This window comes from Microtus oregoni, unplaced genomic scaffold (genome assembly GCF_018167655.1).
Source record: "Microtus oregoni isolate MIOR12 unplaced genomic scaffold, Mior012 000003F_ref0000135, whole genome shotgun sequence".
NCBI lineage: Eukaryota > Metazoa > Chordata > Mammalia > Rodentia > Cricetidae > Microtus > Microtus oregoni.
Window position 1 is genome coordinate 14,350,322 of NW_024543062.1, and position 14,984 is coordinate 14,365,305.

General features: G+C 43.9%; 1 protein-coding gene across 1 annotated transcript in view; it reads right to left on the reverse strand.

The window, feature by feature from the left end:
• Positions 1 to 2,186: 2,186 nt before the first annotated feature.
• Positions 2,187 to 14,984, reverse strand: part of Nipsnap2 (nipsnap homolog 2) — a 30,680-nt gene continuing 17,882 nt past the window's right edge. Inside the window, exons 7-10 of the mRNA XM_041648952.1 lie at positions 13,621 to 13,652; positions 8,643 to 8,737; positions 6,520 to 6,603; positions 2,187 to 3,411 (exon numbers count right to left, since the gene is read on the reverse strand). Coding sequence (XP_041504886.1) covers positions 3,347 to 3,411; positions 6,520 to 6,603; positions 8,643 to 8,737; positions 13,621 to 13,652 — 276 coding nt within the window. The 3' untranslated portion in view covers positions 2,187 to 3,346. The remainder of the gene's footprint in view (positions 3,412 to 6,519; positions 6,604 to 8,642; positions 8,738 to 13,620; positions 13,653 to 14,984) is intronic.

The following is a 14,984-nucleotide window of genomic DNA, read 5'->3' on the forward strand; positions in this document are numbered from 1 at the left end:
AACCAAACAAAACAAAACAAGGAAAGGGTGGTGAGGACCAGTGTGATGGCTGGACTTGTAAAGGCTCTTGCTGTCAATCCTGAGGACAACTTGAGTTTGATTCCTACATACACACACCCACAAAATATAATTAAAAAGAAAAGGGGGCCACAGAGATAGCTCGGTGGGTAAAGGCTCTTGCTGACAAGCCTGACACCGAGTTTGAGTCCCAGGACCCACATGATAGGAGGAGAGAAGAGACTCTTGCAAGGTTTCCTCTGGTGTCATGCATGTCGTGGCACGTGCACTCGTAGACAGGCTCACACAGGGTGAAGAGCTGGAGGAGCTAGTTGGCAGAGTGCTTGCCTAGTTTGCAGGAGGCCCTAGGGGTCCGTCCCCAGCGCCACAGATCACCAGGTGTGTTTGCACAGGCCCGTCTTCCTGGCACTGTTCATCACAGAGTCAGAGCCTTAGGGAGCAAGATTTCCTGGGCTGTATTAACATTGCTAATGCTGGACCCAGTGTTAATAAGTAGTAGGCCAGGGTGGAAGGGCCTAGTTTAGGCCAATTGTTAACCTTAGTAATGCATTAGATACAGAATGCTGTGGAAATGGCCCCAGCTCTGGACGTGACCTGGTGATCTATCTGTTGAAGACAGCAGTTCTGGTACTGCTGACCTCAGGCTTGGAGGAACTGCATGAGGAGAGACGGGGAAAACACTTTGGAGGTTGTGGACAGGACTCGTGACTGTGGACAGGTCACTCGCTTGTCCAGATGAAATTGACCATTAATTAAGATTCTGAGGCCTGCCAGGCGGTGGTGGTGCTTGGCTTTAATCCCAGCACTTGGGAATCAGAGGCAGGCGGATCTCTGTGAGTTTGAGGCCAGCCTGGTCTACAGAGTGTAGCAGGGGCTACACAGAGAAACCCTGTCTGGGGTAGGGGGGACCCAAACTATGAATAAATAAACAAAAAAGATCCTGAGGGCTGTAGAGGCAAAAACAAAAACAAAGAAACAAAACAAAACAAAAACCACCCTATCCTATCTCCACTACCACTAAGGTGGCTCCTTGAATCTCTGGACCCTCACTCACTGCTGCTGCTTTGGGGGTCTCCTTCCCTTTCACGGAGAGATACTTACCTGTACAGATCCACTAGAATAGCAGTTTACCCAGAGAATGAGTCGGACTGGAACACTGACAGGAGGCATGTCATGCTTTTTGTTTGATTTTGCCTTTTTTTTTTTTTTGGAGACAGGGTTTCACGGAGCTCAAGATGGCCTCAAACTATTAAGTAGCTGAGGATGACCTTATATTCCTGGTCCTCCTCCTGCCTTCACCTCACACGTGCTGGGATTAGAGCGCCTGCCACTGTACCCATATACGGATATGTATGGTGCTGGGGACTGACTGAACCTAGTAGAGCTTGTGCGTGAACACTCTATCAAGTGAGCTGCATCGTCAGCCCTGGCCCTTTTTCTTTCTTTCTTTTTTTTTTTTTTTTTTTGTTCGAGACAGGGTTTCTCTGTGTTGCTTTGGAGCCTGTCCTGGAACTAGCTCTTGTTAGGCCAGGTTGGCCTTGAACTCATAGAGATCCACCTGCCTCTGCCTCCCGAGTGCTGGGATCACCACTGCCTGGCTTGGAATTCACTTTTAGACCATGCTGGCCTCAAACTAACAGAGATTGGCCTACTTCTGCCTCCCGAGTGCTGGTATCAAAGACATGTACCACCACTCCCCGGCTTCTTCATTTTCTTTTGTTTTTTGAGACAGGGTTTCTCTGGAGCTTTGGAGCCTGTCCTGGAACTCGCTCTGTAGACCAGGCTGCCCTTACAGAGATCCACCTGCCTCTTCTTCCTAAGTGCTGGGATTAAAGGCATGTGTTTTTTTTTAATGGTGTGGCGGCTAATATATACAATCCCTGCACCTGGGAAAGGAAAGACTGGAGGATTCTGAAGGCTCTGGGACAACATGGGCTATAGAGTGAGACTCTGTGGGGGGTGGGGGAGAGCCGGGCTGTGACAGTGTACACCTTTAACCCCAGCACTCGGGAGACAGAAGCAGGAGGATTTCTGTGAGTTCAAGACCAACCTGGTCAATCAGTGAGTTCCAGGAAGGTTAGTGTTATTACACACAGAAACCCTTTCTTGAAAAAAACAAAACAATGACAACAAAAACAAACCCAAAAAGGTTTCAATCATGCAAAATGTGGAAATTAAGAGGATTTTATTTACTTTTATATGTTCTTAGAGAAAACCATTCACATGTAAAAATTAGGCATCTGATAGGAGTTTTAGTCATACTTTATTTTATACATATCAATTTGTAGGGCAGACATAATTCTTCAGTTCAATGGGACTTCCACATGATTACAGTCACAGAATTGGCACACTATATTAAAAAACAAAACCAAACGGAGACAGACAGAATATGAAGCTTTATGCCAACTGAGACCCAGCGTGCTCTGCCCTTCATACATGATCTTGGAAGTGTCTGCTGTGAGCTTACCAAAATAGAACCAGAGGTCAGAGGTCACAAAGGGTGGTTTACAAAATAAAACCTCTTTTCCAAGAGCTACTTGTTTCATAGAAAAATATTACAAATAAAATTAGAGCTATTTGAGGTGTTTACTCCCAAATCGCATGTGGTGCACTGGTTCGTGCCAAGCCCTTCGGACACAGTGCCTGGTGGAGCCTACATTTCTGGCATTTCTGGTCAGGTACACCGTGACCACCCGCACCGCTCAGCCTGCTGACTGGCCAAGAGTCACAAAATCAGAACATTTTCAGCCATTGGGTACACTCATAATTTGTTCAAAACAAAACAAAAAAAAACTGCTTGGGAAACACGATGTAATTTGTATTTCTTCCTGAAGGAAGGAAATTTGTAGGAATCTGTAAACATAAAACAGATTTTTGAAAATAGAAAGCAACAGCTAATTCTTTTTCAGAGCTGGAATTTTCCTCAGAGATGATTTGAATTTGAATTTTGGTTTTAGAGACAGGGTCTCACAATGCAAGCCCAGGGGTCCAAGCTGGTCTGAAACTTTCTATTTAGCCCAGATTGACCTAGGACTTACTGTAGTTTTCCTGCCTCGACTCCCTGAATGCCAAGCTACCACCCCCGGCTATCATATTTTCCTGAGGGGCTGGAGGCTTAAGTAACATTTGGTAAGCAGAGATGTGGCAGGTTGATGCTGCACGTAGTCCAACCCCGATTTCCCTTCGTGATTATGCAAATCTTAAAGAAAAGAGATTTATAAGCTATGTACAGCAGTTTACACCTCGGTTTCTTTTTCACTTGATGAACGGCTGAAATGAATTCATGACATATATTCGTCACGGAGATCCGTGTAGGCACATGGAAGCTTCACTGGAGGGGCGAGGTCTTGAGCGGGATCATGATTCTGGACTCCATTTCCTGAATGAGAGGGACTGGAAACAAGGCGGGGGTTACTTGGCTGACTTTCTAAACGCACTGGGGTAAAGACACATGACCAAGGCGCCTGCTCAGACCACAGACATATGCTGTTTGAAGGCAGGGGAGCACTAGAAAAGAGAGCGGTTACCAGGGCCGAAATCTGTGACAGCCCCGACTAGGATGTTAGCGAAACTGAAAGAGTCCACTGGAGAGCGCGGCTTGATGGGAAAGTCTCGGTTGTGAAAAATAGCGCTTTCTCAAAAGGTTCTTTAAACTAAAACAAACAAAAATTCAAATCATACTGGATCGAGATGTATCCCATAGAAAGGAAAAGTGATATGGCTCAGTGGGTGACAGCACCTGTCACCAAGCCTGAAGACCTGCGTTGAATCCATGAAGCCACCATGGCGGAAGAGAGACCTGACTCCCACAAACGGCCCACAGACACATGTGTGAAGTGTGCTGTGGCGGCCCACCCCCAGTGGAACAATAGCGCTCATGGAAATCAATGCAAAAGAAATTTTTTTCCCATTTAAAAATTTTGTAAAAACCACTTCTGTGGACTAAGACTCATTCTGGGAACCGGTAAATCTAAGTGGAAATTACAAACAGGCATGGTGATCCACACCTGTAATCCTAGCATGCGGGAGGCCCAGGCAGGAGGACTCCCTCAAGTTTGTCGCCAAGTTTAAAACAGAGAGAGAGTGTACCGAAACAACAGAATAACACACAAAATTACAGGATTTTGTTTCTTTTGTGACTGGTGTACACTCCCTATGTAGCCAAGAAAGACCTTTAGCTGGGACCATCCTACTTGCACTTCCTGGCATAGTCCTGGCCCAATTGTGTGTGTGTGTTTTGTTTTTATGTGGGTTTTTTTTTTTTTTCTTTTGGAGACAGGGTTTCTCTGTAGCTTTTGGAGTCTGTCCTGGAACTAGCTCTTGTAGACCAGACTGGCCTTGAACTCACTGAGATCTGCCTGCCTGTTGACTGATTTTTTTTTTTTTTTAACTAAAACAAGCTATGTTCTGGGTTGCTATCTCATTTTCTTACTCAGAATGCAGCTTAAATAGCCATCGAATTTAACTTTATGCTGATCTCTATGAATTTGAGGTCAGCCTGGTCTACATAGAAAGTTCCAGGACAACCAGATCTACACAGTGAGACCCTGTCTGGCAAAACAACCAACTAAAAAAAAAATTAACTTTATATTTCTCTTGAATTTTAGTGCTGTGGATCAAACCCAGGGTTGAGCCATATCCCCAACCCCAAAGTTATTATCATTGTCACTATTATTATTGCTGCTGTTTGTTACTCTGTAGCCCAGTTCGTTTTGGGGCATTCTTTTTTTTTAAAAAAATATTTATTTATTTATTTATTATGAATACAATATTCTGTTTGTGTGTATGCTAGCAGACCAGAAGAGGGCACTAGGCCCCATTACAGATAGTTGTGAGCCACCATGTGGTTGCTGGGAATTGAACTCAGGACCTTTGGAAGAGCAGGCAATGCTCTTAACCTCTGAGCCATCTCTCCAGCCCCCCTTGGGGCATTCTTTTAACCTTAGCTTTTTAAATGTGTTTGCCACCATACCTATTTGCAAATATATTCTTTTTAATTGATGTATTAATTATTTTGGGGACGTGATAGCTTTAATGAAAAGAATTTAGAAAAAAATTGTAACGTTTAGAGAACAAATTAACTAAAAAAATATTTTTAAAAAATTGAGCTAGGCCGGGCGGTGGTGGCGCACGCCTTTAATCCCAGCACTCGGGAGGCAGAGGCAGGCAGATCTTGTGAGTTCGAGACCAGCCTGGTCTACAAGAGCTAGTTCCAGGACAGGCTCCAAAACCACAGAGAAACCCTGTCTCGAAAAAACAAACAAACAAACAAACAAACAAACAAAAAGGGACTGGAGAGATGGCTCAGCGGTTAAGAGCATTACCTGCTCTTCCAAAGGTCCTGAGTTCAATTCCCAGCAACCGCATGGTGGCTCACAACCATCTGTAATGAAACCTGGTGCCCTCTTCTGGCCTGCAGGCATACATGCAGACAGAATACTGAAAATAATGTATACGTAATAAATAAATTAAAAAAAAATTAAGCTAGTTCAGCATGGTGGTGCAAGCCTTTGATCCCAGCACTTGGGAAGCAGAGGCAGATGGATCTCTGTCTGTGAGTTCGAAGCCAGCTCATTCTATATAGTGAGTTCCAGGACAGCAAGGGAATAAAATAATTGAATAAAAAAATTAAGCTACCCACAAGTCTCAAAACTCTACTAGGAGGGCTGGAGAGATGGCTCAGTGGTTAAGAGCACTGCCTGCTCTTCTAAAGGTCCTGAGTTCAATTCCCAGCAACCACATGGTGGCTCACAACCATCTGTAATGAGGTCTGGTGCCCTCTTCTGGCTTGCAGACATACATGCAGACATACATGCACACAGAATATTATGTATACAGAATACTGTATACATAATAAATAAAAAAAAAAGAAGAGACTCAAAACCTGCTTTCATTGTCAGAATATCAGAAGTCCGACCTCTGACATATGGCCCCAGTGCACTGGAAGTTAAAAAAGAAAAAAGAAAAAAAAAAAAACCTCTACTAGGCAATATAACAGTTGAAACAATCAATGTTCTTATTTTGTCTGTCTTCTGCTTTAAAAATAATTTTATTTATTAATTATATGCATAGAGGTGTTTTATCTGCATGCATGACTATATGTGTTGTGCCCACGGAGGCCAGAAAAAGGCACTGGATTCCCTAGACTAGGAGTTCCAGGCAGCTGAGAGCCACCGTGAGGTTCTGGGAATTAGACCCAGGTCCTCTGGGAGAGCAGCCAGTGCCCGTTTCGTGGGCCATCTCCAGCCCCTTCTCTGGCTTTTTTCAGACAGGGTCTAACTGTAGCCTAGGCTGGCCCAACACTTTCAATGCATTAACTTCCCAGAGAGCTGGGATTAGTCATGAGGCACCGTCCTGGGTTACAGAATCAGGGTTGTTAATCTGAAACAAAGCCAAGTCAGTATTGAAAGAGAAAAGAACATCTTGTTAACCTTCCTGTCACATCGCATTTCTAACAATAAGACTCGAAGCGGGAGATGTCAGCGGTCTCTGGCAGCTTACCCGTGTAGTACACCAGCTCCTCCCAGCCATGCTTGTGCCACGCGGCGTTCCGTATGTCCTCCCTGGTCTGGAGATCTTTATAAGCTTAAACACAGGAAAAAGACCCGATCAGACAACACCCACATTCTAGGAGTACAGTCATTCAGGTGGCTGTCCTGCTTTCTGACACTGTTTTGGTCACCCAGTAACTGACTTGGGGAAGAGCGGGCATGGACTGAGAGAAACCATGGCCGGCCCTCTGGGAGCGGTGAAGCTGCCTGCTCTCATGGTTTCAGTGACCACATGCTGTCTCTACAAGGCAAGGAAGCTTCTTCAATAACACAGCAGCCCATTTATGACTGAGAACCTTCAGACTGGAAAAACCTTAGACTCACACTCCTCCTGCCTTTTTCTCCCAAGTGCTGGGATTACAGGCATGTACAACACGATCAGGATAGAACATGTTTTTATTTTGATTTTTTTTAAAAATTAATTTTTTATCTTAGGTATATGTGTTTGCCTGCATGTATGTATGTATGCATGTGTATCTGTGCATGTCATGGAGGCCAAAGGAGAGCCACAGATCCTCTGGAACTGGAGTTACAGTGACTGTGAGTCACTGTGGGTGCGGGAAACAGACTGGGTCCTCTGTGAGATAGGCCAGGGCTGTTAACCAGTCAATCACTTCACCAGCGGTAGAACACACCTTTTGTTGTTAATGATTTATTATTTATTTATTTATGCACATCAGTGTTTTGCCTGCATGTATGTCTGTGTGAGGATGTCAGATCTCCTGAAACTGGAGTTACTGACAGTTGTGAGCAGCCACATGGCTGCTGGCAACTGAATCTGGGTCCTCTGGAAGAATAGGCAACACTCTTAACTGCCGAGCCAACTCTCCAGGCCTGTTGCTGCTTTTTATATTTCTTCGTAAACTCTGATTTGAACATTTGAAAACGCAGATGCGTTGTGGAGCCAAATCTCAGCTCACCAGATGACACACTGTCCAGGACAAGGCTGTTGGTGGACGCTAGGAAGAGGGAGGGTCACTGCTATAATGTATTGTTAGTGCAGCCTTTCCGTTTCTACATAAGCTCCACTGAGCAGAAGAGCCCGGCTGTAGCAGGGATTTCTGGGAGTGATGATGGAAGCCAGGGATGAAGTTATCTTTTTTGCCTCAATGTAACCACTGAGGCTTAGCTTCCTAGCCGAGATGCTACTATGTAACCAGTCTGCACTATTTGTGGGGATCTTTTTTTCTAATGAAGATTGAACACAGGGCCTTGCACATGTCCTACTACCCAGCCATACCCTTTTTTTATTTTTAATTTACTTTTAGATGTTTATTTATTTATTATGTATACAATATTCTGTCTGTGTGTATGCCTGCAGGCCAGAAGAGGGCACCAGACCCCATTACAGACGGTTGTGAGCCACCATGTGGTTGCTGGGAATTGAACTCAGGACCTTTGGAAGAGCAGGCAATGCTCTTAACCGCTGAGCCATCTCTCCAGCCCCTATTTTTAATTTATTTATGTGTAGGTATATATGTTTATGTCATAAGCTGGAGGTACTGAACTCGGGTTCTCTGGAAAAATAGTGAATTTCTAATTGCTGTGCCATCTTTCCAAACCCTGACTGCTGTGGTTTTCCCAGTTTTAATTTTTACTTACGTACATGCATGCAATAAAATAAATACAATTCTATCCATCCTCCCACTCCCCCTTCCGATGTTTAGTAACCTCCCCAACAGCCTCTTTTGCTTGTTTTTGTTTTTGTCCATGGCTTGTTTTGTAGTTCAAGGCTGGAATCTTCCATGCAGCCCTTGCTGGTAGTGAATTCTCAGTTCTCCTACCTTGGCTTCCTGAGTGCTGGGATTACAGCCATGTGCCAACATATCTATCTGGCTTGGGTCCGACCTGTGGCCAGTGACCCACTGATTTCGTGCTGCTGGCCTCTTTTGTTCTAGTTAGCCCAGTAGTCACCATCCACCTGTGTTGCTTGCGGCTGCTATTGTGTTTAAGGTTACTGAGTCTAGACTAACCCCACTGTTTATTACATCATTAGTAATGAAGTCTTCAATCCCAGTAAGTCTCAAAAGAAGGAAAAGTACAAAAAAAAAAAAGAAGGAAAAGTACACATACCCCAAAGATGATGCACCATATATAGCTGCCCAATTTGAGAGAAGAATCCCCCAACTGCCTCATTATTGTCCTGTCTAAAGCGGATGGCACGGGCCCTATGAGAGAAAAGCAGTGTTCCGATAGTTAAGGAGAGTCAGGAGGTGCCTGGGGATGCTGATGCACACCTGCAATCCCAGCACTTGGAAGGCAGAGACGAAGGAAGGCAGGAGGATCTGCAGTAAGTTAGAGACCAGCCTGGGCTACACAGTGAGTCCAGGCTAGCCCATGTTATATAGTGAGACCCTTTCTTCACGAAGACTCAGACTGTATTTCTTCAACTCAGGGCCAGCTATTGGGAATGAAGACTGTTTTCTTTTAACGCATATCAAAGTATTATATACAATCAAGTTTTTATTTTTATTTTTGTGTGAAGTTAGGATCTCATTCTATACTCCAGGCTAGCTCAGAATATTCTATGTAGGCCAGGTGACCTCAAACTCGTGATTTTCTTGCCTCAGCCTCCTAAGGAAGCTAACTATTTTTATAAGAAGTAGATAATATTTAACTATGACTTTTCAAAACAAAAACAGCAATATGAAGATATGTGGTTGCACTTCTGCTTACTCCTCAATTTAAATATAAACTTCTGATTCTTGAAATAAATAGGAGGGAAGAGACCTGTGAACTTACAAGGAACTGCTTCATGGCTGTGAACTGGGCAGCCCACAATAACTTCTTCATGAGATGTGCCCACTGGGGCGATGGTGGCACTAACGCTAGTGGGGAAATCAACTACGTTCGGTTGGATTTGAGGCCTCGTCCATGAGATGGACCCCATACCAGACACTGCTAACGAGGCCCAGCACCGAGAACAGACACATCACATGCCCTGGGGATACCTGCGGTGACCATGCTGCTAATATTCACTGCAGTAAAGTGACTCCTAACAACGTCATCAGGGCTTTGCTTGGCAACGGCAGCTAACACAGAGACCCACAACTGGTCAACATGCAGGCGAATCTCCATGAATTCTAGGCCAGCCGGGTCTGCAGAGCTAGTTCCAGGACAGCAGGGTTATACAAAGAAACTCTGCTTTGAAAAAACAAAAAAAACCCGAAACAATAAAAATTTGATTAAAAACAATCATTAAAAAAAAACAAACAACCAAAGCCTTCCAAAACCAATCACCAAACACAAAACCCCTCTTCGTTTTCAAGATTTAATACTGCAAAAAAGCATGGTTTTTGGTTTTTTGTTTGTTTTGTTTTTTTAAACTTAAACATCATCTTCTCCTGGGACCAGGCACTCTGTCTTCACATTTAGTGAGATCACCTGAAATCTTGAAAATGTTTAAAATGAATTTTTCCCAAACCAATTTTCTATCATCCGGATAGAAATGAAGGCAGGGGTTTCCAATGACACAGAGACCCCATCCCACAGGAGAGCAAAGCTGGGGTCTACCAAGGGCGTCCTCGCCATGGTTTACCCAGCAAGTCTGTATTAATACTTCTGTGCTCTGGCCTGGCTTCGGGCACATGAAGGGCTTAGCACTGATGAAATTTGGGGAGATAGACTCACCCTCATTTGTTTAAATGATCAGAACCTGAAAAATAAGCTACGAATATCCACAGTGAAAAAAATAACCCTCAAGTAAGGGACACGATACTTTAAGTGTTTTGAAATAGGGCCTTACTATGTTAGCCCAGGCTGGCCCTGAAATCATGCTCTTGCCTCAGCTTGCTGAATGCTAGACCTACAGGCAGGCGTCACTATGCCCAGGAAGGAGTATGATTCTCCAGATGGCCTGACCAGTGTGTTCTCTTCCACCTAACTGGGTTCAGAAACAGCAGCAACCTGCCCTGTTAGTGATGAGGCCAGGCTGCTGAGGACCACTTTGTGTGCCGCCACTCTCATCCACAGGGACCCCCACCAAGGCCTCCAGGTTCCTCTGTTGTGAATCACATATGGATTACCCACAAATTATACCGATATCGTCAAAAAATTACAAATGTGATCAATTGTCTTGAATTAAGGAAATCAGTTGAACTGTGCACTGTAACTGCTGAGGAGGAAGGAAAGAGTTTTTCATTGATTGTGATAAAATATTCTGGATTATTAATTTCATTCTGGACTTTTCTAATTTGGTTATGGAAGGCAGAGAAAATATACTTGCCGTAGCCTGGTAATAATCAGAAATGTGTGCTGCGGAGGAGACCGCCATCTTAACAGTTACCTACACACCAGAATACAAATCAAATGCTGAACTGGCTATATGAAAAGTTTAAAATAACTGAGTAACCTCAACATATCCTGTAGATTCACTGTGAAAAAAAATTAATTAGTAACATCCTAGTTGTATAAACATCTAAATTGCTATAAGCTAACACGAACAGCCCAAAAGCACAAATAAAAACCCCTTGATACAAAGGTGCTTATTATAGTATATAATCAAATATATATTTCTTTTTTGTTTGCTTGAAGCAGAGTCTCAGTAGCCCAGGCTGGCCTCAAACTTGCTATATAGCTGAGGATAGCCTTGATCTCCTGATCCTCCTACCTCTCCCTCTCCCTCTCCTGTGTTGGGAGAAGTGGAAGCTACCATACCTAGCTAGCTAGAGCTTTTGTACTGAACCTAAGAACTTTTGCCTAGTTCAGACTAACAAAGAGTTTCCCCGGGCTTTTTTCATGTTTCACTTCTTACATTTAAAGAAAATGTTTGTTTTTATTTTATGTTTATGAGTGTCCATCTGCGTGCATGTATGTGTACTGTGTGTATGCAGTGCACTTAGAGGCCATTAGAGGGTATCAGAGCCCCCTGAAATTGGAAGTACAAATGGTTGTGAGCTGTCATGGTTAAGAACCGAACCTGATGCTGGGTGTGGTGGTACTAGCCTTTAATCCCAGCACTCAGGAGGTAAATAAAGACAGGTAGGTCTCTTGAGTTCAAGGCCAGCCTGGTCTACAGAGTGAGTTCCAGTACAGCCAGGGCTACAGAGAGAAATCCTGTCTTGTAAAAAATAAAAAAATAAAAAAAAAGAATCCAATCTAGGTACTCTACTAACTGCTGAGCCATCTTTTCCTGCCCTTGAGTTGGTTCTTTTTTTTTTTTTTTTAAACACAATATAAGCCAGGAGTGCAAACATTTTTTTTTCTATGCCCAGTTTTCCTGGCACCTTTCAATGCCAGGAAATAGTTGTCTTCCCTCACTGAAGGCATATTTTTCAAAAAGCACCTGCTCATAAACGCAGTCAAGTGTTAACTTCTGGCCCTTCAGCTCTGGACCACTGACCTACATTATATGTTTGTCCATGTGCCAAGACTATACTTGTTTAAAGACATCTTCCGTTGTATCCCAGCCTGCATCTAACCTTGGAAATCTTCCTGCTTTGACCTCCCTGAGTGCTAGGAGTACAGGCATAAGTCATAACATTAGGCTTCAAGTACTGGCTCTCGGAGAGAACTGTCAGTCTTCCTACTGTGTCCATTTAAGCTTGCATTGCTGCTTTGCTACTCAAACTACAGAAAAACAAAAAACAAAAACCAGCTGCATCATCAATCCCAGCTGCCCTGCTAATGTAACAAACCCCCAGGTTTCCGAGGAGCTACCCCTCAGGAAGAGTAGAGAATGGATTCATTCGGACTGGGATTTTGTCAGCAAGCCTTTCTGGAGAGATGCATGCTGAAACAGTTAAGGATGAAACAGCATGTGGACTTGGTCATTCCTAAGAGGCTGAACTGGAGGAGTCAGACCTAATCACGACTGGCCATGTGTTAGTAATTTACTTTTGTGTACATATTTTTCTTTTGTTGTCTGTTTGCTTCTTGAGACAGGGTCTTGCTGTGTCGTGTGATTGTCCTTTAACCTCCTAAGAGGTAGAATTTTATATGATGTTCGGCTTGTGTTAATAATTATAGAAGCAGTGCTGGAGAGATGGCTCAGTGTTTAAGAGCACTGGGTACTCTTCCAGAGGATCTGGGTTAAATTTCCAGCACCCACATGGTTGCTCATAAACTGCCTTTAACTCCAGTTTCAGGGGATCCAACACCTTCACACAGACATACATGTAGGCAAAACATAAATGCTCATGAAATAAAAATAAAAAGTACTTTAAAAAAATTATGGAAACTTAGAAATAAGTATAGAATGGGGGCTCCATCGTATCGTTCTCTCTAGTTTTGTACATGTTTGAGATTTTTTACAAAAGCATTTTAAAAAGGCCATCTAAACCAGGGGCCAGCAAGATGACTCAGGGGTTAAAGGCACTTGCAGCCAAACCTGATGACCTGAGTTTCATCCTAGGGATCCAGGCCGTAGGAAGAGAGAGGCAACTCCAGGAAGTTGTCCTCTGACCTCTTCAGGCACCAGGCCCTACCAATAAACAAACAACAGTGGAGGAAGAAGACAAAGGGAACAAAGAAGACAAATCATGGTGGCTGGAGAGCGGGCTCTGCAGTTAAAGGCTCTTGCCCATCTCCTAGGCAATCCACGGTGGGTAACAAACACCTGAAAGTCCAGTTCCAGAGGAGCCAACACTCTCTCCTGGACTCTGGGCACTGTATGCACATAGTACACAGACATACATGCAGACAAAATGCCCAGACACACAAAAGAAAACTAAATCCTAAAAATAGGACGGTGGTGTGTGTCTGCACTTCCAGGTTTGTTGGCGGTGGAGGCAGGAGCACTGGAGCCCAGCATTCAAGACAGCCCTGGCAGCAGTGAGACTCTGAGAAAGCACAGCACTGAGTCAAGGCATTTGATGGTTTCTCACCTAAGGATTATGGTGTGAGGCAGATGTGGTGGTTCACACCTGGGAATCCAGGAACCTGGGAGGTGGAGGCACAAGGATCAGGAGTTCAAGGCCTGTCTTGGTTACACAGTGAATTTGAAAGTAGGCGGGGACATGAGATTGTCTCAAAAAGGCAAAACAAAAATAATTCATGGCATGGCTTAAAATAATTAATGAGATATACAGACTCAACACAATAATATACTCACCAGTAATTGCCCCATTCAATCATTGTTCCTGGCTGAAAGGGAATTTAGATTTTGGTTAGCTGTATGAAAATACAGACTAGGAACTATAATTATCTGCTGTGTTCCCACGCAATCACTGTAGCGTCATTTGAGAAAACAACCAACACATACGCTAAGAGTAATCATCCACGAACGATGATAAAACCATGGTCAGTCCATCCCCTGATGCACTGAAGGACCTCTTTCCACCTTCCCCAGTACAAAGGAGATCATTACATCACCGAGATGTACACCTTGTAATGCTGCTGCCACTGGAGGCTGCCAAGGGTGAAGGATGTATATAGAAAGAAGATGGTAAATGGACATAATTAACCATGTTTTCTATTGGATGGACAACCAGAATGTACCAATAAAAATGGGGCTATATCTAGGTCATTACTTTTAGTCACAGAAGGGATACAGCTAGAAAGTTGTAAAAAAAAAAAAACCCACATTCTCATTTTTTAATCTTTTTTTAAAAAGATTTATTTATTACTTTGTTTACAGTGTTCTGTCTACATGTATGCCTACAGGCCAGAAGAGGGCACAAGATTTCATTACAGATGGTTGTGAACCACTATGTGGTTGCTGGGAATTGAACTCAGGACCTCTGGAAGAACAATCAGTGCTCTTAACCTCACATCTCTCCAGCCCCCTTTTTTATTTTATTTTATTTATTTATTTAATTTTCTTTTTTTGAGAGAGGATTTCTCTATGGAGCTGTGGCTGTCCTGGAACTTGTTATATATAGACCAGGGCTGGAACTTGCTATATAGACCAGGGTGACTTGAGCTCACAGGGATCTACCTGCTTTTGCCTCCAAGTGCTGGGATGAAAAGCCATCGCCGCCAGGCCTGGCTCCCTCTCGTTCTCACTCAGACAGGGCTGTACAATCTGTGCAGCACTCAGGGTTTCTGAGGCACTCCTGCCTCAGCGAGGGCAGTTGCTGCATATCTGTGCTTTCTGCGCTTGAACAGAAAGTTGTTTGGGGCTGGAGATGTAACACAGCTCAGTTAATAGTGTTTGCCTGGCACACACAGAGCCCCAGGCTGGACCGTCAGCACAGTGTACATCAGGTGTGGTGGTGCACACATTTGATCCCCGTGCTCAGGAGGTAGAAGCAAGAGGACCAAGAGCTCAGGGCTATCCCTGGCTACATACCAAGTTTGAAGTCAGCCTCAAGAAAATTACTTGGGGGATGGAGAGATGGCTCAGAGGTTAAGAGCACTGGTTGTTATTCTAGAGAGCCTGAGTTCAATTCCCAGCAACTACATGGTAGCTCACAACCTCCTGTAATGAGATCTGGTGCCCCCCAAACAAGGTGATTGGTTGAGAATCCCCTTCAC